General features: G+C 42.2%; 1 protein-coding gene across 1 annotated transcript in view; it reads left to right on the forward strand.

Annotated features, from left to right (window-relative positions):
• The first annotated feature begins 6,333 nt into the window (after positions 1 to 6,333).
• sugct (succinyl-CoA:glutarate-CoA transferase) overlaps positions 6,334 to 27,952 on the forward strand; it is a 121,267-nt gene continuing 99,648 nt past the window's right edge. The window contains exons 1-8 of the mRNA XM_083995825.1: positions 6,334 to 6,508; positions 8,049 to 8,097; positions 8,186 to 8,259; positions 8,367 to 8,452; positions 10,690 to 10,740; positions 10,855 to 10,975; positions 18,465 to 18,556; positions 21,561 to 21,704. Of these exons, the coding sequence (XP_083851951.1) occupies positions 6,376 to 6,508; positions 8,049 to 8,097; positions 8,186 to 8,259; positions 8,367 to 8,452; positions 10,690 to 10,740; positions 10,855 to 10,975; positions 18,465 to 18,556; positions 21,561 to 21,704 (750 nt within the window). The 5' untranslated portion in view covers positions 6,334 to 6,375. The remainder of the gene's footprint in view (positions 6,509 to 8,048; positions 8,098 to 8,185; positions 8,260 to 8,366; positions 8,453 to 10,689; positions 10,741 to 10,854; positions 10,976 to 18,464; positions 18,557 to 21,560; positions 21,705 to 27,952) is intronic.

Here is a 27,952-nt window from a genome sequence, read left to right on the forward strand (position 1 = left end):
AGGCCGGCATCACCGACCCGTACCACAGAAGGACCGCGACCACCGGTGGGGCCGGTGTTCCCGACCTGCTGTGGCCGACTGACCCTCACGTTCCGCGGCGAGAGGCTGTGACACGGCACGGTGCGTCTGTGTTATTGTTGTTTAGTGGCGCCCCCCCCCCGCCCCCGATGGTGTTGTTGTGAATAGAACAACAATTGTTGTATATATTTATCTTACACGAGCCCTTTGATCCAGAAATGCGAGTGTCAGAAGAGCGACAGACACAAACAGAGCACCTTTCATAAAAGACGCTCTATCTCCTTTTCTAGAAAAAAAGCAGGGATTTTGGTGAAACCCAGCCATGTTTAGCTTGAGTTTTCTCAGGAAAGGAGGCTCGTAGAAACAAACGGTTTGTGGCCATTTGAAGCAGAAAGTACCACCTTTCAAATGAGCCACAGTATGTGTTGGTGGCAATAATATAGAATACACTGTGGCTCCACAAAAATTGTCAAAAATGGTCTAAATTGCCGGTACACTTGACTAAAATTTTGGAAAGGAGCGCAGCACTCAATGAGTTAAGTGCCCACATTTCAACCATATGAGTGTTATCATGTCGTTTTTATACGTGTACAGTACAGGCCAAAAGTTTGGACACACTCAATGCATTTCCTTTATTTTCATGACTATTTACATTGTAGATTCTCACTGAAATTCCACTAATGAATCCTGACAAGGCACACCTGTGAAGTGAAAGCCATTTTCAGGTCAGGTTCAGCTCTTGAAGCTCATCAAGAGAATGCCAAGAGCAAAAAGCAGTAATCAGAGCAAAGGGGGGCTACTTTGAAGAAACTAGAATTGGTGGGGGCAGAGATAGAGGAGGAGGAGGAGGAAGAAGGAGAGGAAGAAGAAAAGAAGAAAGAGAAGACAAAGAAGAAAATACATGTTTTCAGTTATATCACACTTTTTTGTTAATTCCACATGTGTTCATTCATAGTTTTGGTGCCTTCAGTGAGAATAAAGGAAACACATTGAATGAGAAGGTGTGTCCAAACTTTTGGCCTGTACTGTATGTCTCATAAGAACTTGTTTTTCAACTAGTATGTCTTACCTTATAAAAAATCATTAAGTGTTGAACATTACATCATGTTAGACCTTTGGCTTCTGATTTCCATTAGTTGCCTTTTGTTGTTCAATCATGACACATTATTTGACCTCTGTATTGTTTATGGGGTCGGAGGTTAGATTTTCTAGTGGGCCCTGAGTTGGAAAAGGTTTGGAACCACTGACCTAGAGCTTTTGAGATACAGCTGTTGTTCAGTCAACCATTCAGGAATTCACTGCTCACCTCACTGGTGTCAACAAGTCAGGTTTACCAGTCAAGTTTAAAGTCTGAATGTCTCTAATGTGGCTTCAGCTTTTTACAAGGTGTCACAAACAACTGTGGACTCAATGGAGCAGAACATCAGCAGCTACCTGAGCAGGTAGTTCAGTCCAACTACAGACTATGCAGCTCTGGACCAAGACAGAATTCTATCATGATATTAAGTTTGCAGTTCTTACCTTCCATCAGCAGGCTGTCCTTCTTTAAAGACAATAGGACGACCCATAGACCAGTCACTCTTCATGGACACACAGCTGGGTTCAGGAGAGTCTGATCTCTGCTGCTGCATCCTGATACAAACAAATATGTGAAAATGATGTGAGGTTTCTTAGTCCTCAGGTCCAGGACAGCTTGATAATAATAAGGTTCCATTTTAAATTCTTACCTTCCATCAGCAGGTTGTCCTTCTTTAAAGACAATAGGACGATACATAGAGTTGTCACTCTTCATGGACACACAGCTGGGTTCAGGAGAGTCTGAGCTCTGCTGCTGCATCCTGAGAAGAAACAAGTGATGAATGAAATGTTGTAGTTTGACCAGAATAAAGATTCATTTTGATCAGATCTGACCTCATCCTAGTTGATCAGTTGATGAATCAGTGGTTGGTTGTTCCTTCACTTAGACAGTTCATACTTTAGTTTCTAAGTTGTTGTTGAGTAGTTGATGTGACAGTGAGTGTCAATAATGATGGTGCAGTGATGTGAGTGCTGAGCATATATTCATTTTTATCTTCTGTGACAGTGAAAAATACATGTCATGTCAACCCCTATCTATCTATCTATCTATCTATCTATCTATCTATCTATCTATCTATCTATCTATCTATCTATCTATCTATCTATCTATCTATCTATCTATCTATCTATCTATCTATCTATCTATCTATCTATCTATCTATCTATCTATCTATCTATCTATGTGGCAGCCCGCCACAAATAGATTTTTCTGTTTTTGGCTCGACCAATGCAATATCGTTCTGTTCATTCATCTCCACATAGTGCTCTTTCTCTGTTATTGTCGTTCACATACACAGACAAGCGCGCATGCATGACAGTAGTGCGCGGTAAAAGTGAAACTCATACAGTCTGATCACAATGAATGTATGGAAACACTGACAATTAGCTATGTCTTCAACTCCTCAGTGACTGTGGAGCTTCCTACATATTTCCCTGCTTTCAGTTCAGTCCTGAATGTTCTATCTTTATCATTAAAATAAAAAAGTGCTCTGAGAACACATTATTTGACCTCTGTATTGTTTATGGGGTCGGAGGTGAGATTTTCAAGTGGGCCCTGAGTTGGAAAAGGATTGGAACCACTGACCTAGAGCTTTTGAGATACAGCTGTTTTTCAGCTCTGGACCAAGACAGGATTCTATCATCACATAAGTTTGCAGTTCTTACCTTCCATCAGCAGGTTGTCCTTCTTTAAAGACAATAGGACGACCCATAGACCAGTCACTCTTCATGGACACACAGCTGGGTTCAGGAGAGTCTGATCTCTGCTGCTGCATCCTGATACAAACAAATATGTGAAAATGATGTGAGGTTTCTTAGTCCTCAGGTCCAGGACAGCTTGATAATAATAAGGTTCCATTTTAAATTCTTACCTTCCATCAGCAGGTTGTCCTTCTTTAAAGACAATAGGACGATACATAGAGTTGTCACTCTTCATGGACACACAGCTGGGTTCAGGAGAGTCTGAGCTCTGCTGCTGCATCCTGAGAAGAAACAAGTGATGAATGAAATGTTGTAGTTTGACCAGAATAAAGATTCTTTTTGAGCAGATCTGACCTCATCCTAGTTGATCAGTTGATGAATCAGTTGTTGGTTGTTCCTTCAGACACTTCATACTTTAGTTTCTAAGTTGTTGTTGAGTAGTTGATGTGACAGTGAGTGTGAATAATGATGATGCAGTGATGTGAGTGCTGAGCTCTGACACAGAGAAGAGTCATGGACAGTTAGAGATCCTCATCTCACCTCTGAGCTTTGCTCTGGCTCTCATGATCCCCCAACAGAGTGGTTTTAGAGGGAGGGGCTCCCTCCTCTCTGTCCTCACCCTGATTCATAGCAGAGCCCCCACCTTCACACAAACACAACAACAGGCTTCATTCATCACAACAGGCTTCGTCACAACAAGACTCACATTACTTCTGATCACTGTCACTAATATGTCACTATAAGACACCCTGAGCTGGACACATTGATCTATTCCATCACAAAAACTACAACTTTGAAGTCATTTTTTCAATCTTTCGAAATATGCATTAAAGCTGTTTTATACATAAACTATTTGAAGTGAGAGAAAATATCAGATCAAAGTTGAACATCACCAGTTGAGTCAGGTTTTCCTCAGGGTCAGTCTCCGGGATGCTGCTGGTGCTTCCTGTTTCTTGGAGCTCAGGGCTGTCCCACTGTCAAAAACAAACACAAAGCTACTGTCAGAGGAGACATTTATATTTGTACACACATTTTTGCAACACCCTGAGATAATGTAGCAGACAGAAAAAATTGAGTTATCTGTCCATTTGAATATTACAAGTAGTGAGTCAGTAAAACTCTTCCTCCCAGCCTCCTCCTCTTCCTCCAAGCTTTTCCCCACCAACATGCACATTGACCTCAGTCTCTGTCCTGTTACTGAGTCCAACATGACAGGAACATTTCTCTGTCAACCTCAACACATCACCTGATTGGACTAAACAACTGCAACATCACACTATTTGAAACACATGTGTCAACAACACAACACGAGCCCAGCAGTCTGACGTCACTGAACCTCTGTGGACTTGAATCAGCCACATTTAGCTCGGGGCTAAAAGAAGCTCTGCAGCGCCCTCTACTGCTTCACTGACACTTTACAGCCTGACGTGTTGGAGGCATGGTTGGAGGTCACTCAACAACTCGTTCAAAAGGAAATATGTGGACAACACTTGTTGTTTTCATTGCGCAGGAAGCGAGTGTGTGTCTCTACATGTGTGTGTCTCACAAATTTCCCTACGGGGACAAGTAAAGTAAAGGATATAGGCTACTAGGCTATATGAAATAAATGAAATGAAAAATCAATCAAACTCAACTGCGTCATAAGTAGAAAGTGACGACAGCTGATATCAAAATAATTTGACAAGAGCTTCTCTGTTTCTCTGAACTTCCACACATCCACAACAAGCTTTAAGCCAACACAAAGTTACACTTGTTACCTGGAAGTTTCTCTGCTGCTCCTCTCGCCTCCGTTCCTGTCACTGCGCGCGCCTCACGGAAGTGTCAGGTGAGTCGTGGGCGTGGCCAGGTGAGCAGGACTCTGGAGCTGCTCCGAGACGAAGGTCAGAAAACACTGCGACGATGATAAGGAGGATGTTACAGAGTATTTTAACTAACTAGAAGATCAAATGTCTGAGTGGAAAAAATAGAAGTTCAATGTTGCTGCATGTAGAACATATTTAAAGGTTGATGTGCAACTTATTCCAGCTGAGCTGACCTGTTTTTGAGCTCATCTTGCACAGAGAAACACATTTTCACCAGTTTAAATCATCCACTGTGCCAGTGATGAAGAGCAGGGTAGAATGTGTGTTTCTGCAGCTGCATTAACACAATTGCACTTTGGCCTGATCTCAGTTGGAGCAGATGTTGACATGTTTCCACCACACACCGTGTCAGTGATGAAGAGTCATGTACTCTCAACTTACCTCAACCAAAGAGAATCCTGATCTGCAGTTTAAAAAAAACACTCCATCTCCATCTTCCATCTCACTGATCCTCAGAAACTGCTCTGACTGTGGAGAAGAGTCAGTGTGCAGCATTAACTGTGTAACATGGTGACAAACAGTTGGGAGTGATTTCATCTGTAAAAGTATCTCAGCTGACGAGTTCATCTACCAGACTCATCCTAAGGGTCTAAGGGCAGAGGATGTTATGACGCCATGTAAAGCCCTTTGAGACAAACTGCTGGTAAAAACAGGCTATACAAATACAATTGCCTTGCCTTGCCTTCCAAACATGATGCAGCTTCTTTCCTCCATGTGGTCATGCAGCTCAGTTAAATATTAATATTTTATGACTTTTATTATATTGAGAGAGAGAGACAGAGAGAGAGAGAGTTTCCGGTTTCAAAACAAACCTTTATTTGTCTTTCACTGTACAAAAACAGAGCACTTGTTACTTTTACATGAAGTCCATATTCACATCAACGTTGGTCCAAAAAGGAGAAGTTACATCCTTTCAGTTCAGTTCAGTTTCTCTGTCTCAGATTTCTTCTTCTCAGAAAGTAGGTTTAAAAACTGGACAAGTAGTCAATAATACAACACAGTAAGAAAATAATTAAACCCCAATAAGCAGAGATTCAGAGATTTGTCTTTTTTTTTAGATTTAGCATCAGATTGAAAACAGTGGATTTGGTCCAGTGGTCACATAACTATGACAGGGTGGACCAGTCAATAAAACAGCAGAATATGACACAGAGGAACAGTGTTCGATTCCTGTGTGAAAGCTGCTGTGCAGCCGGAAATGTTTATAACAATGTTTGTGGGGTTTTTAAGTAGGCTATTTTTAACATTCCAGTATTGCTGCATTGACGTAAGTAAATTTTATTGTTCTTTAATCATTTCATGTCTAAATCACTTCATCATGCTCAGCATCAAATTCAAACTCTCCTGATTTTTTATTTTACAGAAAACAACACAATTGCAACTATATTATTGTATGTATGAAAATAAATGTCAAGTTACAATAGAAATAGGAGAGTAAAACTCACATTGGTTCATGAGCAGTGAGAATGCAATGTTTTGAGGAATACTTTTTATTTGATCTGAAATATAAATAATAAAGATATATTTTTTAAATATGTCAGGAATAATGTTATCCTTCATAAAACTAACGATCAGCTCAGTGAATCTAAAGTGATGGCAAAGAAATTACACATGAAGCAAACTGCACAAAATAAATCATCTCTGACTTTTATTTTGAAATGAGTGCCCCGGAAGCGCCGTCGCGATTGTAGTAGCTTGAAGCTAACAGGTGGAGGAGATGTCTGTCTCTGCCAGAGCGTTTAAAATCCGTTTATTGGCTTTTTGTCCACCAGGTTTCACTTCCCTGTTGCGGAGGAATCATCCGACGAGGTTTCCCACCAGAATATGGCGAATGTCCCACTCACAGACAGGTACTGGGCCCGAGATTAGCTAGCTGGCTAATGTTAGCAGCTCTATCGGTGTGTTCCCCTCACACACCGACTTTGTACCTTCCGTCGGTGCAAACACACCTGTCGTGCGGCAGACGTCAGGTGTGTTTATCCACAGCCTCGCTATGCAAAGAGACTCTGACTTCTCGTTTTCACTAACTGCACAAACTTTAATAATCAGCGTAGGTCAAAGTGTGTGCGTCAAGATACAGTAAATCTGACTGTGGAAAAAAAAATCGAAATTTCAAAATAAGACCAAACCAACTAGGGTACACGTTGTTACCGAGTGGCTCATAGTTCATACCAACAGACTGAGAATGAGACTGTATTTGAACATAAAATATTCAAATACAGTGGGAAAATGAACATGAAACCTAATTCACCACACTGGACCACAGCACCTGCTCAGGTAGGTCTACAGTATGTGTGAAGTGAGCTGCAAACATACAAGGCTTTTTATCTTATAGATATAGATCACTATTATTCCTCTGTCACTTCTAACAATCACAGTCTACCATCACACCACAATTCATTCACAACTTCCACCGGGTATCTTACAGACAGACAGACTCCTACAGAACAGGTTTACCTTCATGCCCTGCTCCTCACTGCTGGGATGGACTCATGACACAAGCTCGTTTTCCCTCTCTATGATCAGCTGACTCATCAATGGAAACATCTAGACTGAAATATCTGATATGACACATCACAAATCAATTATAATATGAGCGACTGGGTCTATTCTTGGAAAACCTGTTGAGTTGTCTATAGGGATGTCACAATTAGCCTATACATTTTCCTGGTACGATTATTGTCAGAGAAATAGGCTAATCACGGTGTTACGATTATTATGCATTCATTAATTTCACAACACTATGAATGTGTAAAATCAAATGCAGTCAAAATATAATTACATTACTCATTGTTTACACAAAGTATTTGAAGTATCTATTAATATATGACCAATTATTAATCCCCTAGGGGCAATGTTTAAAATATTCAGGTCATTAATTGTCATCTAGGCTATAGCCTACCAAATGTTTATGTTTATTTTAATCATTTTTTGTTTTGTTTTGTTTTGTTTGTTTTTTTAATTAAAAGTGACACGCTAACATTTAAATTCCTACATGTTTCGTTAGTTAAATGGACCAGTATCGGTGCATTTACCTTTATTTTTGGACACATCTGCCAATGTGGTTCCGACATAATCTTTTTTGACAGTATTTAGGAATCTTTACGATTAATTAATTGTGGCGTTTGAGTGCCATCCCTGTTAGCCTACCCACAGTCATCCTGCAGCTGCATTAATGTGTTGATTCACAGAAAAATAGCTGGCAGGTAGTACTTGGGCCAAACATTCCTCAGTGTACAGAAAAAATAAAGGATAGTGCAATTCCTCAAAAGATGAACTCCATATCTTGAAGTCCATGATTGTTTTCCTGAGTAATTTCACTGCAAACATACCCAATTAAACTAGTGTTCTCTCACTGTCTGCGTGATTCACTGTCTGACATCTCAACAGGAGAAACCCTGCGACCACTGGAGGGCGTCAGAGTGTTAGACTTGACGAGGTACAGTAATGCTGAGCTTTCACAGAGTTCTTTCATCCCCTCTGCTCCAGGATCAGCGATATATCTAAATGTTTTCCAACGTGTGCAGGGTTCTGGCTGGTCCCTTTGCCACCATGATCCTGGGAGACCTGGGAGCTGAAGTGATCAAGGTAGAGAGACCAGGTGAGTGTTAGTGCCCGTCCACCTCTCTCACTTCCCTTCTAGTGTGTTTCTGAGTGTGAGTGAAGGATCTAAATGAAGTGTGATGTTGTGTGTGTCGTGTTGGACAGGTGCAGGCGATGACACCAGAGCCTGGGGTCCTCCGTTTGTCGGTACAGAGAGCGCTTACTTCCTCAGCGTCAACAGGAACAAGAAAGTAAGGCAGGACACTTTAGAGCGCCTTGACCAAGTCTGTTCAACACATGCACACAAACAAGGGATTTCTTGCCCAGCCCTGGCTTCATTTCTTGTTGTTATACTGTGTTTATGCTGCAAAAGAAATAGTTTTAATTAGACAACTGAAATCACAAAAGCAGCAATAGTTATTTTGTATTCCTTGTTGTCTTTTTCTTTCTTGTTGTTTTGTGTGGTAGTCAGAACAAACATATGAAATGAGCCTTTCTTTATATCTGAAAATCCAAGTATGGACTGGACGTGGACTGTATAATGCCATGGTGCTCTGGAGAACTACAGTTTAGTTTTGATTCTGTTGTGTTTGTAAGATTGAATACAATTGATTCACTGACTAAAAGCTGCTTAAAGTAAGAGTATGTCATAAATGAGTGCAGTACTCAACTAAACGTGCTTTATTACTGTGTATAAGTGTATCATTCATACAATATGAATGAATGCAGGATGTAGAGAACACACTCCTGTCACTGTCACTTATGCACATGTGCAAACCTGAAAAGATGAGGAAAAAAGCATATTTCCTTCCATTGGCTCTCTTATTGGCTGGCTAGTCATAGTCAGAGTTTGGTTTTAAAATTCTGAAAATCTCAGAATTTTTCCATCAAGTTGAGTTCATTATTATCAAAGTCAGGAGGAAAAACAATTGTGTTTTGGTTCTCACACTTTTAAAGGTTCAGTGAACTTTAAAGCAGTACTAAAGAACTTTCAGTTTTGGTTGAGTTTGGCGGCGCCTGTGGACCATAGCGGTAGTGTTTTGCCTGAAGGAAGACTCCATTTCCCATGAACACTAGCGTGAAGCCCTGTAAATATCCTGCATTAAAATTAACAGAAGACATGAAAACTAAGTTTCTGCTTCCAGTGGATCATTTCAAAGTGAAAACACAAACATAATCCATTGCTAAAGTGCCGTTTTGCCTGTTCCCTCCTTGTTGTGACTCGCAAAAGTGAAAGTGAAAGTAAAGTGAGAGCCGGGTTCCTACCATGCTCCTCAAAGCTGCTTAGTGCCAGAGAAAGAGATACAGACCCCCTCAGGCCACGACAGAGGTGTCATTCAACTTGTTGTAAGTCGATGTATCATCACAAAAGTTATGGAAATATTTTATGAAGGTTGAAAAGTTACTTAGTGCTGGTTTAAGGCCCAATTCCATTTCTTTTCCCTTAAAGGACAGTTCCGGGCAAATTCAACTCGGGGGTGTATTTTCCTAACATTTCCTAACATTCCTAAAAAGAAGGAATCTGAAGATTTTCAGTTGAATTGCTCCTGTTTTGCGGTAGTTGTGTCTGTCCCCGCATCGCCACGGCAGCGCTGAATGGGAGTGGATGTAAGTTCCGCTGCTTAGGCTGTTAACATCCCTCAAAGTAGCATTTTTTCTCCACAGACAGCGTCAGATGGCGACTCAAACATGCACCGAGAAGTTTATTTACTTCAAGCAAGCCGACATGTTTGTAAAACTAGATCTAATTCAAAGTCTCCCGGAGTCTCGCGCGAGACCCAAGTTGCCGTGCGCGGTGTGTTCAGGTGCAGTGGGAGCTACCGTTTGTGTCATAAACACAGGAATATCAACTCTTAACTTGCTTCAAGTGTACATTTTTTCCACAGACAGCGTCAGACGACGACTCAAACATGCACCGAGAAGTTGTTTTTACTTGAAGCAAGTCAAGAGTTGATATTCCTGTGTTTATGACACAAACGGTAGCTTTTCCCACTGCACCTGAACACACCGAGCACGGCAACTGGGTCTCGCGCAAGACTCCGCGAGACTTTGAATTAGATCTAGTTTTACAAACATGTCGACTTGCTTGAAGTAAACAAACTTCTGGGTGCATGTTTGAGCAGCCATCTGACGCTGTCTGTGGAAAATAATTGCGGCTTTGAGGGCTGTAAACAGCCTAAACAGCGGAACTTGAATCCACTCCAATTCATCGCTGCCGTGGCGATGCGGGGACAGACACAACTACCGCAAAACAGGAGCAATTAAACTGAAAATCTTCAGATTCCTTCTTTTAGACCTAAAATGTTAGGAAAATACACCCCCCAGTTGAATTCGCCTGGAATTGTCCTTTAAGTCACAAAGACTGGAAATGTAACTCACTGGTTGTGGTCATGTTGTCTTGTATGATTCCTCAAAACATAATACTATACAAACAATGAGCCACCGGTGCTTCACAACCTCAGTGTTGGATTAACTGTCTGATTTCCAGAGTGTGGCTGTGGACCTGAAGCATCCCAGAGGAGCGGAGATCATCCAGGAGGTACGACACGTCAGCAGCAGCAGCTTCTCAACACTAATACCAAGGAAATGTTTGACGGTCTGTACCAGTAGCCCAGGTCCATTGACTTAACATGTGTGTATGTGTGTGTCCCAGCTCACAGGAGTGTGTGACGTGCTGGTAGAAAACTACCTGCCAGGGAAGCTCCATCAGATGGGTTTAGGATACGAGCAGCTCAGCAGAGTGAACCCACGGATCATCTACTGCTCCATATCAGGTACTGACTGACTGACTGAAGCAGTCTTTAGCTGCTAGTAGAAAAGTGTACATTGATTTTCAATCAGCATTGATGTAGACACCTGGAGGAGCCCACGGTTTCATGCCTTATTCTGCTGTGGAATCTTTCAGACCCCATAATGTAGGCAAACTGCCGCCTGTCCACTACAGTAGTGTATGTAGCCCTTTACAAGGGTTAGGAAACCAAATCAAGAGAACACAATATATGATAAATTCATCCAAAAAGCATAAATGGTAGATAAAAATACAAAAGGAAAATGTCTCTGCTCCTAAAACCAGAATAGATGGAGCCTCCTTTTTTTAAAATGACCCCTAGTCAACCACTTACAAACTACAAGATGGTTTTCACAGCTCCTACTTCCTGGATTTAGGTGGGCATCTTTATTTCATCATGTCCACCACTATTGGATGAAGTGATTATCAGGTGTGACTTAAGTACAACGATCAGGCACACCTGATTAATCACTTCACCCAATAGTAAAGGACAGGAAATAAAAATGCCCACCTAATTTCAGGACGTAGAAGTTCTGAAAACCATCTTGTTCGTTACCTTTAATTGTCGGTGCAAGCTATTTTCAGAACAGCGGAGCAGAGCCGCGAGCTGCTCAGGGCTACGCTACGGAGGCTAATGGGATTTCTTGGTTTCCCTCATCAAACTCATCAAATACACAATCCAACAACTCCAAAACGCTCTGGTGGACAAGTTGTGACCTGCACATTCACCACGCTATGAGATAAATTCATGCAAAACCGCTGATGCGCATTCCTGTCGGGGGCAGTTTTTTGGCAAGCAGTCATTTGCCTCGAAAACAATTCCGTCTTGTAACATTCCGTTATTATTTCATTGATTAATTTGCTGAGTTTGATGAGGGAAACCAAGAAATCCCATGAGCCTCCGTAGCGTAGCTCTGAGCAGCTCACAGCTCTGCTCCGCCGTTCTAAAAATAGCTTGCGCCGACAAATAAAGGTAACAAACCTACTCCTAAAACTATAGGGATTATGGCAGTGGGCCAATTTGCTAAAATGTTGAATTATCCCTTTAAAAGGTGAACAACAGCAACAGCAGTGTTTTGTACAGGTTCGAGTCAGGCAAGTGAAGACTGGTTAACACCAACATACTGTAAAGTGCATTACAGTAAACCAAGCAAGACAGTGAACTCGGAACTCTAAAGCTCCAACACACAATCACTGTGTGTGTGTGTGTATGTTTCCTCTATCCAAACACACTAATTGGGCACTGGAAAGGAGTGATTCAGCTTTGATTATGGGGTTTACCTGTGTTTAAAAACAAAAAAGCGTATGAAACTAGGCCTGTCTGAGTACAGGAGAGACGGCTGGTCAGATCGTCACCATGGCTGCGTGTTGCTCTGTGAGGGGGGGGGGGCAGTTCACAGGCTGATGTGGTCTGAGAGGAATTCGCTGACATGAGCTGCACCGCTGCCGGCGTTGAGACAGTAAAGAGAATCACTTAGATCAGTGACAGCGGCTGTGATGTGAAGGCCGTTGATCTCATCTCACTTCAGCGACGTGTTCTCAGCTGTGTCTGCGGCTGGTTTAAAGGCCCATTACAGTTAACGGGCGGCGTCGGGGCTTCTCCTCAGCGGGAAGCGGCCCTGCTGGCACCATCGCCGCCCGATGGCAGCTGGGTAATGTGGACCGGCTGCACCGAGTCGCACAGGAACGGGGGGAAAGTGATTTATGAGAGGAGCCGCGGTGGTTTGACTCATGTCAGGAACTGGCAGGCAAGGCATTCTGGGTCTGATCGCACCGGACCGGCTTCAGCGTCAGGCTCAGGCTATTACAGTCGACTCGGTGTTTATTGATAATGAGCAGTTTTATCAACATGAAACTTCAGTGTTGAATCAGTGGAGATTCATGTTTACACAGAGAACCGGTCGAGGCTGGATGTTTTATAGGGCTGCTGCACATTCTACACCATGGTGCATTCAAGGACACCTTGTTTTAGATCAGACAAATTGAAGTTAACACAGCAAATCAAGGCAGGAAACTAATGTGAAACCAGTTCTAGGTCATACTATCTAAACTATCTAAACTATCTAACTATCTAAAAAAAACATACAGTTATACAGTCTCCATCAGTTAGACAGCAACAACACAACGAGCTCCAAACAGTCAAACAAAGACAATTAACAATAGATACGTTTACAGAGAAAAAGGTTCAGCTCTTGTTTGCTTTTGACCAACTCTGAAGCTGTGTTGTAAAGGAATGTGTTGAGATGTGGGATCTCATGAGAACTGATTTTGGATCAGTATACTTCCTACAGAGCTGCAGGTCTCAGACTGAGCCACTAGATGCTGCAGGACTCCACAGTAAAGACTCATGTTTCCTCTGTGCTCCCTCTCTGTGGTCTGCCGTGACGTGTGTAACAGTACAGCAGTGATACCACTCAGTGAAGCCCAATCACACTTTAACAGCTTTTCCCTATGAGGCCTCTGATGAAAACACAAGGAACACACTTCACTGTGGATCACAGACGGCACCAAACCTGTCAGTGTTGTCGTTCCCTCTCTTTGATCTCGTCCCTTCTTCATGCCAGTTGCTTTGTCAGTGTGAATAATGATGAACCAACACAGATCAATAAACACGGGTCATCAAAGAGCTGACTGCTGGTTCTGGACCAGAGGAAAACCACATCAGGAGGATCCACTAAAAGTGAAGTGGGTGTGAAGGTTGTATTTAGTGGTTGCACAATAGTGTTTCTTGAACTTTTTTTTTTTAACATCAGGAACCACAAACCAACACAAATGAGAACAAAGAATTACGATTTGTCCCTCGGTCCAGGCTCTCTGATTTTTGTGTGACACACATGACCTAAATATTAATGCACTCTGTCTTTGTGGTAAATTATAGTGGAAATAAATTATTCCCCTTTTTTTTGCTGGGGACCACCAGGAACAGTTCGACACAAGGACCCGTCAGGGGCCCCATTCTGATAACCACTGGTTTATTGCTCAGTTTAATGAGGTCATATTTAAGACCCTATATGAAAATAAAATCAGTGAAGTGTTTCCATGTGAGTTTAAAAAATGATGGAACCAGTAAAATCCTCCAGACGCGTACATCAAATTATAGTTTAGAGTCTGTTATTCCAAAATTATAAAAAATGAATTTTATTTATATATACAGTATATATATATATATATATATATATATATATATATATATATATATATATATATATATATATATATATATATATATATATATATGCATATATATACATATATATATATATATAAACATGTTTTAAAAACTTTTAAAACTTTTGAGCCCCTCTCTCTCGTAACCTCCCTCTCCGTTCTGTCTTTACTCTTCCTCCTTTTCATTTCCCTTTGTGTCCCCTCTCCCCCTCCTCCTCCTCTCTCTCTCCCTCTACTGCTGCTTTATCGCTCCCACATTCTTGTCCTCCCCTCCTCCTCCCATCCTCAAGGAAAAAAACTACATTACCCAGGAGGCCTCATTAAGCTGCAGCAGCTGGATGCAGCGGGCAGATTTACAGCCTGGTTTCATCCTGGGCAGGACGCTTCATAGATTCATGTCCTGATCCCCCGAAACTGTAATGAAAAAAAAAAGGTTGGTTAATGGACCAGAACCTGGATTTGGTGAAGTTATTGTGTTGGTCTCAGTTCCAGCAGGTTGGTCAGAGTGTGTGGATGTCAGCCACAACACGTCTGTGCATGCAGCAAAGTTCTTCAGAAGTCCATTCCAGATGTGTGGATTTTATTTCCATGCAAATCTTAATTTGTTTTGGTGTTTACTGGTATGTTTTTTTGTGGGATGTTTTGACTTTGAATGATAACTTCCTGAGATTAGATACCTTGGATCTTTCACTGTAAATTACATTGATTGTGGCAGACAATGTAACCTGTGACTTTGTGCTGTTATATGGAATGTAAACTTGTCGCATGCGCACACATCAGTGAGTTATCTCCCTCTTCCCTGCATTCCAGCGCCACTTCGTACAGACGCCAGTTACTCATGTCTAGTGTTTAGATCCAAGGAAAAGTTTACATGAAACACATCTCACGACTGCTGCTCCAGCACTGTGGCTTTGTCCAAAATCACTCACTCAGTCCCCACTCACTATATACGGAGTTCTATATAGAGAACTAGATAGAGAGCTCACTGGTAAAATGAAAAAAAAAACACTTTCAGCACTACTCCGCCAAGCAGTTAATTACATCACCACTGTCTATTGTGAGATACTATGAGTCCACTATATAGGGTATATTAAATCTTATATACATTCGGATAGCACAACAAAATGGCGTACTCACTATAGTCCACTAGATAGATTTCAGACACAGTCTGTAAGGGAGTAATGTAAATTTAAAGGAGACATATTCTGCCCCTTTTCCACAAATTAAAATAGTTCCCAGGTGTCTTAAAGACATGTCTGTGACATGCTTTGGTCAAAATCCCCCGAGGATCAAACATCTCAGCTCTTCATCCTCTCAAAACAGCCCTGTTCAGAACAGCTGGTTTCAGTGTCTGTCCCTTTAAATGCAAATGAACCACTGCTTGCCCCGCCCCTTCTACTGGTCCCAGGTAGGGGTGGGGTTATGCAAATTCCAAAACTAATAACATCATTGTATGTCAACTGAGGGAACAGTACAACCACATGGATTTCAACCTAGGGAGCCTGCAAATTACAGATTTTTTCTGTCAATTCTCACATTTTGGGAGCTGGAAGGCCAAACAAACACCCAAATACAGAGCCTACAAAAAGTGATATTTCCATAATATATCCCCTTTAAAGGAGGCATATTATGCTGTTCCTTACTTTCAAACATCCTTACAATGTTATAATGTCATACGTCCATGCTGAACTTCTGCAAAGTTGCACAACATGAGCTATAGGGTCCTGCTGTAATCCACCAACGGGATTTCACATGGTTTCCAGTCTCTCTGAACGTTCAGTAACAAGATCTCTGCCCCAAACCTGACGTCGGGTTTTACTGTCCAATTAGGACGAATGTCCAAACTGCAAGGGATCTGCCCAAAACATGCATCTCCCCCTGCTCCCACACCAAAGAAGATAAGTGTGTCTCGCCCAACACTTCGTCAGTAGTGTTTTTGGGTCCCAACGCAAAATCCCAACTAAACTGTTTTCCTTCCCCAAAGAAGATGAAAACTGTAGGTCAGACTTGGGGACCTCGTAGCTGGCCATGTTTGTTAAAGAGGAACTAAGCAGGATTTCTCCTGTGGCTATGCTACATTTTTACCTTTATTAAAAAGCTCCTGAGTAATTGTGATTGTTAACGTTACATGACTTGTGACTTGTTACAGTGAGAATGGAGGCTCTCTGTCTTCACCTGGCGTCTCACGGCTGAAAACAGACCTGGCAACATCAGTGTAGTTACTCGGCCACCGCCCCGGAGTCCCAGCTCTCGTCTCTGCACACCGCGACACAAACACGCTCCGTAACCCGTAATCTCGTGTTTATGACAGATAAGACTACACAAATATACACTTCGTAACATCACATATGTTTTCCACCTCTCCATGTATTGATTTTTCACCGGCTTTGTTGTAAACAAATGCACATGGCCAGGTGGAGGGTTAGCAAAACAGAGGAAAAGTGACCAGACTTGCATAGTTCCTCTTTAAGCCGACCAGTATGTATTTAACAATGCAAGGTAAACAAGGACACGTGGGCCTCCACTGAGCAAGCCAAAAAGAGAGAGGGGGAGAGGGGGGCAGCAGCCAAAACGAAGCGTTTCAGGAAGTGGCTGCGTAGCGGTTGAAATCTGGATTTTTCTTGACATTCGTACGAGACAACTGAGGAGTTTTTGGAGCTTAAAATCATGCAGAACTACTCAGTAGGTGTTCAAAACTGACACAATGATAAGCAAAAAGCAGTAAAGTATGCATAATATGTTTCCTTTAAAGGGATAGTTCACCCAAAATTGAAATTTCACTTATCATCTACTCACCCTCATGTCAATTAAGGGCTGGGAGAAGTTTCAGAGTCCTCCGTGGCTTCTCTGAGTTACAGGGGGTCTCGGTGTAGCAGTGCATGTCCATATAATGGTTGCAAATGGATACCAACTGTCTTCGTAACAAAAAGACACACCAAAAAACATCCAAATACCTCCATGCTGCTTGTATATAATGTCCATCTTGTATTGAAGCCCCGAAATGCAAAATTGTCCCGAAAAAATTAAATAAGTCTTTTTTTCAAGCTCCTCTTCCCAGTTCGTCCAAATTTGACGAACCGGGAAGAGGAGCTTCGAGAAGTTTCCGCTACAAAACAAGCTTGAAATATAGACTTATTAAATTTTTTTCGGGACAATTTCGCATTTTGGGGCTTCAATACAAGACAGACATTACATACGAGCAGCATGGAGGTATCTGGATGTTTTTTGGTGTGTCTTTTTGTTACGAAGACAGTTGGTATCCATTTGCAACCGTTATATGGACATGCACTGCTACTAGGGCTGGGACGATATGCTTTTCTCCCGATTCGATTCTTCTACGATTTTTTGGATGGCGATTCGATTTAAATTGCGATTCTACGATATTGCCGATTCTCTCGATTTTTAGTCTTTAGCATTTTTAACATTTATCTGCACACAAATACTGCAGAAGCCTATAAATTAACATACTCCATTATAAAGTGAACTTAAACCCTTTTCAAAGCCTGTACTCTCTGTATGTAAAAGAGGCTAACAAATACACATTGCACAATATTTAAAAAAATTCAAAAAAAAAAAAAAATTCAAAAAAAAATTTTTTTTTCAAAAAAAAAAATCGATTTTTGAAAAAATAAATCGATTTAAAAATCGTCAAAAAAGATATCGCGATATCTATGTGAATCGATTTTTTCTCCCACCCCTAACTGCTACGCCGAGACCCCCTGTAACTCAGAGAAGCCACGGAGGACTCTGAAACTTCTCCCAGCCCTTAGTCCACATGAGGGGTAGCAGATAATGAGTGAAATTTCAATTTTGGGTGAACTATCCCTTTAACCAAATGGAAGCAGTGGGAATAGTTCCTATATCTTCAGGTGATGCTGCACCCTGTCTAATCAGATTATACTATTACTACTGACTCCACTGTGGTGCTCAGCTCTCATCACTCCACTCAGTTCTTCCACCTCCTGTATTTTACATCTCAGCGGTCAACTGCGCCCAGGGTTCAGAGCTGTGCAGACTCATCCCGTCTGTGGGCTGGTTATCGTTTAAAAAGCATTTATGGGAATGGTTTTTTGTTGATATGAAGTGACCACAGCCTGGGCTCTTTAGGAAATCAATCTGGTTGTTTAGTCAGAGCGGCAGACTCAACAAGCAGCTGGAATGTGGTTTTCCTGGAAGAGGAGACGCTGAAAGGCCGATGGTTTGATTCTCCTCGGCGTTTCCTCTTTTGCTCAGAGAGAAACCAGCCCACTGGCACAGAGGCAATAACCTGTGTGTGTGTGTGTGTGTGTTTTTCTGTGTGTGTGCAGGTTATGGACAGACTGGTCCACAGTCACAGAGTCCTGGCTATGACTCCATCGCCTCTGCTGTGTCTGGGATGATGCACATCACAGGGCCCGAGGTCAGACTCCATTCTTTTCTTTGTTTAGCTGTTTACTACAGCGATCCATAAAGGGCCAAGCACAGACAAGAACAACAACACAAACATGAACACAAACGGAAACCAAATCCAGAAATGCGACAGATACAAAAACACATAACAGGTAGAAAACATGCAACAAGACTTAAAGGGGAATTTCCGTTTTTTACAATCTGGACCTTATTTCTAGCATAAAACATGATCATTTACTCACCCAGATAACTTTGGTGTCATTACAAGTCGTTCCGACGAAATTAGCTCCAGCCGAGAGCCGTGTATCTCCATATAAGTCTACAGGGCAGCGCAATGCAGCCTCTAAATAACACATTATCTGCAGAGAAACTCCTTCATTTCACCAATATTTAGTTCTGATAGGCTAGTGCTATTCCCCTCTGAGTCCGGGGTTAGCTGTTATCAACATCCAGGGTCTGTAGGTTGACCTACTGACCTCTGACCTGGATGATGTCATCTCCGACTGCGGTGCGGCACGACTTGTTGCTACCGCTAATGCTACGCTTTGTTTCTGCGTGTTTCCGACTTGTCAGAACAAAATGAGCAGCTGGATGAAGTTCAGCTTCCACAGGCTTCCTCTCCTCAACCTGGACTCACTAAAGCTCCGGCTAGTTGAGATAAAAATGGACCCGAATGCCGAAGCTGAATGATTATTATCAGAATGAGCCGTGCAGCGCTCTGAGATGACATCATCCAGGTCAGAGGTCAGTAGGTCAACCTACAGACCCCGGATGTTGATAACAGCTAACCCCGGACTCAGAGGGGAATAGCACTAGCCTATCAGAATTAAATATTGGTGAAATGAAGGAGTTTCTCTGCAAATAATGTGTTATTTAGAGGCTGCATTCTGCTGCCCTGTAGACTCCATTATACGGATATACGCGGCTCTCGGCTGGAGCTAATTTCGTCAGAACGACTTGTAATGACGCCAAAGTTATCTGGGTGAGTAAATGATCGTATATTATGCTAGAAATAAGGTTCAGATTGTAAAAAATGGAAATTCCCCTTTAAAGGGATAGTTCAACATTTTGGTGAATTCCCCCATTACCATAATCCCTATAGTTTTAGGAGTAGGTTCATTACCTTTAATTGTTGGTGCAAGCTGTTTTTAGATCGGCGGGGCAGAGACGCGAGCTGCACGGTATTTCCACGTTTTCCCCATCAAACTAAATACTGTGCAGGGGTCTCATTTATAAAACTGTGCGTGGGATCGTTACTAAAAGGGTACGTACGCCCAAAAGCCAGGTTTTGCGTGCGCCAGTAAATATTCAGACTTATAAAACCCTGCGTACGCACACTTGCAAGCAAACTTCCCTTTATAAATCACAGAGTTCCTACAAGTGTGCGCAGCTGAATCCGCTTCACGTTCCGCCCTGTACACGCCCTGTTTTAACCGTAGATGGTCAATGCAAACCACCACATGAATGTGATCTGCATGTCAATGAGCCTGACGTGCTCTTGTTCTGTCGCTGTTGTGAATCAGCTGCAGGTGTGAAAGTGGCGACGTGACGTGTTGCTGCAGCTGTTAACGGCGTCAGCGGCTCCGAGCGCACGCGGTGTTGTTTCAGTGCGCTGCCCTCTCACATGCTGGACCCGGTTCGGCACATTTACAACAATGACAACAGTTTTAATCTGAAAGAGTTATTAACCATTCATCATGGTCTCCCTCCTTTCTCCTCCAGCGGTGCCGTGGTGCAGAATTACGCACGGCGCTCACCGCTGTATTCATACATTTACAGTAATTAGACAGATCGATAAAACTTTGAATAATTAGCGGAATCAGTTACATTCTGAGGAATGATCAAACATGACACTTCTCTTGATAACAAGAAAACAGAATGTAACAATTGTGGGAACGATTACTGGATTTTTTCCCCCCGGGGTTTGAGATTTAATTGATTCTCGATCATTATGTTCACACAGTATCATAGGAACATATAGTTATTTACACCATGTATTTATTCCATGCAGCCGCGGCGTCCTCTCCTCCTCCTGCGCTCTGGGAGTGGACAATATGACGGAGAGACGGTGGTGATTAAATATAGAGAAGGAATTTTGATTTTGAATTTTAAGTTAGATTCTAAGAAGATGTTTCTGAAACACCAGTCCGATGCAAAATAAGGCTGTTGAATTAAATCACCGTGGCAACATGGATCTAACGCATACGGGTTGAAATTAAATGTGTGACGGCCGATAATAAAAACATAATCGTTCTTCTCACTCATCATTTCCTGAGTCTGACTTCAGTTCACCACCACACCGTCCATGTCGCCAATTCCCCTTTTCCTCCAAACCATGCGTACGCATGGGTCAGAGTTTGCTTAGAGCTGCGCACATTCTCCCGTCAAGTTTGTTTTTTATAGATCACAACCTTTGCGTAAAAAGTCACGTACGCCACTTTCAGCCCCGTTTTGTGCGTACGCAACGGTTATAAATGAGACCCCAGGTCACAACTTTGTCCACCAGAGTGTTTTGGAGTTGTTGGGTTGTGTATTGGATGAGTTTGATGGAGAAAGGTGGAAATACCGTGCAGCTCACGTCTCTGCCCTGCCGATCTAATAACAGCTTGCACCGACAGTTAAAGGTAATGAAACTACTCCTATGACTACATAGGGATTATGGCAAAAGGCGAATTTGCCAAAATGTTGAAATATCTATAAAGGACTTTAGTTAGACAGAGCTCAGGACAGGAGAGCATGGTACAGGTTATCTGTCTATTATAGAGCCGACATATAGAGACAAACAACCTCATACACTCACATACTGGGTTTAATTTTAGAGTCTGCAATTATCTTAATGTACAGGAGGCTGAGGAACACACACAGGCACAGAGAGAACATGGAACTCTGGACAAAGGCCCCAGGCTTACACAAACCGCTCTACATTTAGTACATAAACAACTTCCTGTTCACAATCCCACAACGCAACATGCTGCATGTTCTATAAAGCGTGATGCGGTGTTGTCTGCTGGCAGGATGGTGAGCCGGTGCGTCCAGGTGTCGCCATGACGGACCTGGCCACGGGGCTGTATGCACACGGAGCCATCATGGCCGCCCTGCTGCAGCGGCACAAGACCGGGAGAGGGGTTCACATCGACTGCAACCTGCTGTCCTCACAGGTAACAGCTGAGTGTGTGTGTGTGTGTGTGTGTGTGTGTGTGTGTGTGTGTGTGTGTGTGTGTGTGTGTGTGTGTGTGTGTGTGTGTGTGTGTGTGTGTGTGTGTGTGTGTGTGTGTGTGTGTGTGTGTGTGTGTGTGTGTGTGTGTGTGTGTGTGTGTGTGTGTGTGTGTGGCAGCAGCTAATCCGGGTAATTGTTGAAATTTAACACAAAAAAATCCCAAATCACATGTAATTGATCTGGGATCAGCTACAACAACTGTGTCACTCTTTGTCCTAAACCGTTACCTGGTCAGACTGTACCTAACAACATGAGAAATCATAATTAATGTTGCAGTATAATTATTGGACTGATAATTGTTGACAAAGATGATCAGCTCTGTTGTACGTGGAGCAGTAATGTGAGTTAATGATGAACAGCTGATTGAACGGGATGGATTTCAAGATTTCAAGATACTTTATTGTCATTGTACTTGTGTGTACAACGAAATTCAAAGTGCACAGTCGGATACGGACTCGTAAAAAAAGACAGGAGGATAAAATAAATAAATACTAAAACAATTTACGTCACTCACACAACATCATCCACTCACTGATTCACACACATTCTAAAACATAACACATCATGCCCTCTCAACAGTACCAATATACCCTATACAGACACTGTACGGTGCAGTAACCAGTACTACAGTACAGTGCTAATACATTCGGATAATTGCACTTATCTATTTAATATGGTGCTTTGTACAGTGTGATTATGGCTGTAGTGCATTGTTCAGTGTGGTTATGGCTGTGGGGTAAAACATGTGGGGCGTGTATTGATGGACCTGTATCTTCTGCCGGATGGCAGAAGTTCAAAGAGGTGTTGGGCAGGGTGGGAGGGGTCTTTTTTTTTAATTTTTATTGGTGAAGTGATATACAAGGTGATGTGAGGGACAAAAACGTGGGGGGGCAAGCCCAGAGTGCGTGAAAGTAATTATCTGATGTTCCTATTGTACATTGTGAGCAAATATCTGTGGTTGCTAATCCCATTTTGTGCATTTTGTATTGTGTGATATGTGTTCGGTGGATGATTTTGTATTGAATTAACATAAGGTTTGTGTTTGATGTGATGGCAAATATGTTTTTATTTATGTCCATCCAAAATTCTGGTGAGGGAGAGATGTCCAAGTCTGCGTTCCAGTGGGCTATTGGGAGTGTTATTGAGTTATCTGAGGTGGGAGGGGTCTTTGATGATGTTACGTGACTTCTGCAGACAGCGAGAGGTAAAGATGGTATTCAGAGCAGGTAACTGGGAGTTGGTGATGTATTGTGCAGATTTGATAATTCTCTGCAGAGCTTTTTTGTCTGCTGCAGAGCAGCTCCCGTACCAAGTCAAGATGCCATGGGTCACGATGCTTTCAATGGTGCGATGGATCCAACTAATGAGTGACATCATCTTGCTCTTTTGGGAGTGTGAGTGTGTGAGAATGATATAAAGGACACCATCTGCAATGCAGCTGAAATACACTGGTACTGGCTTGAGTCTTGATGACACCAGTCGTCTCCCTCCCTACGGCTCATCCCGAGGGAACCACCACAGATTCTTGTAAAAGGTTTGAAAGTTTGAGGCTCGATCCAAAAATGCTTTTACACAGCAAACGACCATGTTGTTTGATCTGAAACTGTTTAACACTACGAAAAACCCGAACCAAGGCATGATGATGTAGCTTGATCCAACGCTAGACTGTGAAGTCTAACACGCCATTTTTTAAATCCTAGGTTAACCGGGTAATAATTCGTAACCAATGGGCTCTATGCACAGCTCCATACTTCCTGAACTTAATGCTGCTCCTTCATTTCCTGTCTTACATTATTGGACAAACTGATTAATCCAGGTGTGTCTGACCATTGTGACGACTCAGACACACCTGGATTAATCAGTTTATTAGCAGGTTGCCTACTCGGGTACCCGGGTAACCGTGCACATGTCTACTGGTTGTGGAGCTGATTTGCTGCATTTACATGCGGACAGATTTTTTTTTCAACTGGTGTTTAAAACGGAGGAGGGAAACAATCAGTTTTCAAAAGTACCTGGGTATGTATGAACAAGGCCTCAGAAAAACAAAAAAAATAATTTACAGAAGGTTCCGGTATAATTGAGACCCCAGAGCAGATTCAACCACACGATTAGAGTAACATGAGTAGGTAGCTGCAATCAGGAATGTGACTTAATGGGATCCATGAGGGCTGTGGATGACCTGCAAGTGCTGCTGGTGGTCTGAGTGGGTACAACAGGTCAGGCCCAACTAGCGCGAGGAGACACTGGTCAGCGTTTGAACAAAGGCAAACACGTAAGGACTCTCTGAGCACCACCAGATGGGAAGCAGTAGAACAATCTGGTGACAAGTGAGAGACAAGTGTGTCAGGTAACGTGGCTGCAGCACACCCCTGCTGAGAGCCCACTGACCGACTCCCCCACAACGAGGAGGAGACACAGAAGTAACAGACAGCAAACAACACAGGCAACAGTGTGGACCAAACCCCAGAGGGACTGTGACAGAGGAGACAAAAGCAGAACATACTGGCTGTTCTACTTGGACCTGCTCTGTGAGAAGGAGTCTTTGTTCTGTCCTGTTCCCTCTCTCATCATCACAATACTGCGTTCCTCTGGTTCCTCTCTGCTGCTGCTGCTGCTGCTGCTCTGCTGCTTATGCAGTGTGGGGTGGAGTTTCTTTGGAAAGTAACTTATTACTAGGGCTGCCCCCAAATAGTCGACCAAGCACTGTTCAACCAAAAAGTCATTAGTCGACCAAAATTTCATTGGTCGATTGGTCGCAGGAAAAAACAAACATTTAGAGCCGTGTCTTGTCAAAATTAAGTCAAAATCAATATGACTGAACTGTATATGAAAGGCTATAGGGCTTTTAATTTGAAGGGCCAGATACAGGAAGACGTGACACTCACTCGCTGTCAGCCCCACTTATTACTTTACAACGTTGCTGTCAATTAAAGTAATCTGTTATGTTACTGCGTTACCCATGAATGAAAGAAACGCGTCGGAGTACTCATCCATTTCCATAATTGAAGCTTAAAGGGCAATTCCGGGCAAATTCAACTCAGGGCTGTATTTTCCTAACATTTTAGGTCTAAAAGAAGGAATCTGAAGATTTTCAGTTTAATTGCTCCTGTTTTGTGGTAGTTGTGTCTGTCCCCGCATCGCCACGGCAGCGATGAATGGGAGTGGATGCAAGTTCTGCTGCTTAGGCTGTTTACATCCCTCAAAGCCACATTTTTTTCCACAGACAGCACTCAAACATGCACCCAGAACTTTATTTACTTCAAGCAAGTCGACATGTTTGTAAAACTAGATCTAATTCAAAGTCTCCCAGAGTCTTGCACGAGACCCAAGTTGAGGCGCTCGGTGTGTTCACGTGCAGTCGGAAGCTCCTGTTTGTGTCATAAACACAGAAATATCAGCTCTTGACTTCATCGCTCCATTCATCGCTGCCATGGCGATGCAGGGACAGACACAACTACCACAAAACAGGAGCAATTAAACTGAAAATCTTCAGATTCCTTCTTTTAGACCTAAAATGATAGGAAAATACAGAGCCAGAGTTGAATTTGCCTGGAATTGTCCTTTAATTGCAACCTAATTGACCATAGGCCACCCATACTCCTTCAAATGTACCGAATAGTCCCGACACTGACTGAATGACATCATTCTGCCAACCATAATTTGGTGACAGGAATGACAGACGGCATGGAGGTGCTTCTTTACATTTGAATTAAGTTACTGACAGAAATAAATCACCCACACATAGTTTTTCATTTCACTGTGATGTTCTTGTCATCTGTGGCATTGTGCTGTGTGATAAAACTGCACATTCTCCAGTGGCCAGCCTGATGCACACCTGTCTAATCAGCATCTTGATATGCCACACCTGTGAGGTGGATGGATTATCTCGGCTCACTAACAGATTTAGACCGATTTATGAACAATGTTTGAGAGAAAAAGACCTTTTGTGAACATAGAAAAAGTTTTAGTTTTGCATTTATATTTTTGTTCAGTGAACATGTCATCCAGTTTTTTCTTCACTGTGATTGGTCAGCTGATAACAAGCTGTTGACGTTAGAGTGGATCCCATAAGGTTAGTATATGTCAAAAATGTTGTGACTGTTGTGGAAAAATGTTAACAAGTTGTCAACTGAACATGTGAAATAAGGGTTTCTTTGTGTTTGAACAACTGGATGTTTCTACCAGTGCCTCATACTGAACCAGTTATTTTGCCACCAACGAACCAATGTTGGACATGAGGCACTGTAAGGTTAACATAAGCTAAGTACATCAGCATCAAGCTGAGGTGGAGAAGTCTATTATCAGCTGTCTGGCTCTGTGCACTACCAGATAAATGTACACTTTATGATGTTAAATACAATACAACATGCAAGGTACTGTATTGTTACTCTACTGCACTGATATGTCAAAAAAAATTATATTACGCAATAGCCTACTTACTCTGATCTTATTGAATCCTGCACCTGATAATGACCCACAGTATTAAAAAACTAAAAAAATAAGACTAAGCATTTAGAAAAAACGAAAACTATCAAACCAGCTGAAAGAAAGATAAAAACGAATGAAAACTAACTGAATTAGAGAAAAAGAAAGTCAAAACAAAATAAAAACTAAACTATAATGAAAAATCCAAAACTATTATAACCTTGCAGTGGGGATTTTCTTCCTTATCCAGAGAAAGTCTTAAAGTAACAGATTACTTATTTGAAAAAATAAGCAAATTACGATTTTTTTGACTTGCTGAACTAACGCGTTTATGTTTCTTGTTGCACCAAAAGTAATCTGAGTTCTCTAACCCACAACACTGCTTATATGGATACTCCGTAACTGTTGGCGTGAAGGATCCTTCCAGACTGTACTGGTGAAGTAACATGAGACGAGACTACATTGATAATATTTACATAAAAAAACCCTTTTTCTTTTTCTGTTATTTTTGTAGTTTTATGTTTTTGGGAACCTTTCTGGACAAATGGACATTCGCTGTCCTCATGGGTTCTTTCACCTAAATTAACAGTGTTGTTGCTGCAGGCGCATACATGTGCTGCTTCACGGGGTTGTGTTCAGGTTCGGCGGGGAAATGACAGCGCTGACGCTGCCTGTGTGATCTGTGGGGTGTGTTTGAGGGGAGAGATAAGCAGAGTTGTCTTCTGTTTTACCGACTGTGTTTCTGAACCTGAACTAATAATTAATCCCTAAAACTCGCAGGTATTCAAGCAAACTGGTAATTTACCCCGAAAAGTCTGAGCAGTTTAAACAAAATAATCAATATATCTCTGAGTGTTTTCACTGTTTATACAAACACAAGATACATAATCCTAAAACTGTCTGGGGCCCAGAGACGGATGGGAGGTATTCAAGACACCCATGGTGTGTGTGATTTGTTGTGTCAGGACGAGCTGCTTGTGTGACACTGTTGCTTTTAAAAGCTTGTTTTATGTTTCATATATTATCATTTTTCAGCTCTTGCGCTGGGAAAGATGCTGCGACGCCGCTGAGTTCCGCTCATTTCACAACTTTATGGCCGCCCAGAGAGAAATTGAGTTAGCAAATGGAGTTTAGAATAAAAACAAAGAAAAATACTTGTCCGGCTGAAATATGGTGGGTGAGGAAAGGTAAGGTTTGCCTCGAATGTAACAGAAGCTGAAGATACTTTTTCTCTTCAGAGAATGAAACAGAGAGCGCTTTGATCCTCCCCCTCATTCTGACAGTGATACCTGTATGATGTGTAAATCTGCTCCGTGTGTTTTCCCCATTTTCAGCCTTTTTTCTCTTTCTCTCCAGTTCCCACCATAGATAGATAGATAAAATGATGGATACATACAGAGCCTTGCAAATGTATTCATAGCCCCGGCTTAAACTTTTCCACATCGTCGGGTTACAACCACAATCTTAAATGTTTTTTATTGGGTTTTTATGTGATAGACCAACACAAAGAAGTGCATGATTGTGAAGCAGAAGGAAAGTGATACATGGGTGTTCAAGTTTTTTTTACAAATCAAAGACCAAAATTGAGCTTTTTGGACTACATGCAAAATACTGCAGGGAAGCTGCTCAGAGTTGGTGGGAAGATGATGGAGCTGAATCCAGGACAATCCTGGTAAGAAAGGCTGTTAGAGGCAGCAGAAGACTTGAGACTGGGACGGAGGTTCACCTTCCAGCAGGACCACCACCCTGAACACACAGCCAGAT

This window comes from Trachurus trachurus, assembly GCF_905171665.1.
Source record: "Trachurus trachurus genome assembly, chromosome: 20".
In the NCBI taxonomy this organism is placed as follows: domain Eukaryota; kingdom Metazoa; phylum Chordata; class Actinopteri; order Carangiformes; family Carangidae; genus Trachurus; species Trachurus trachurus.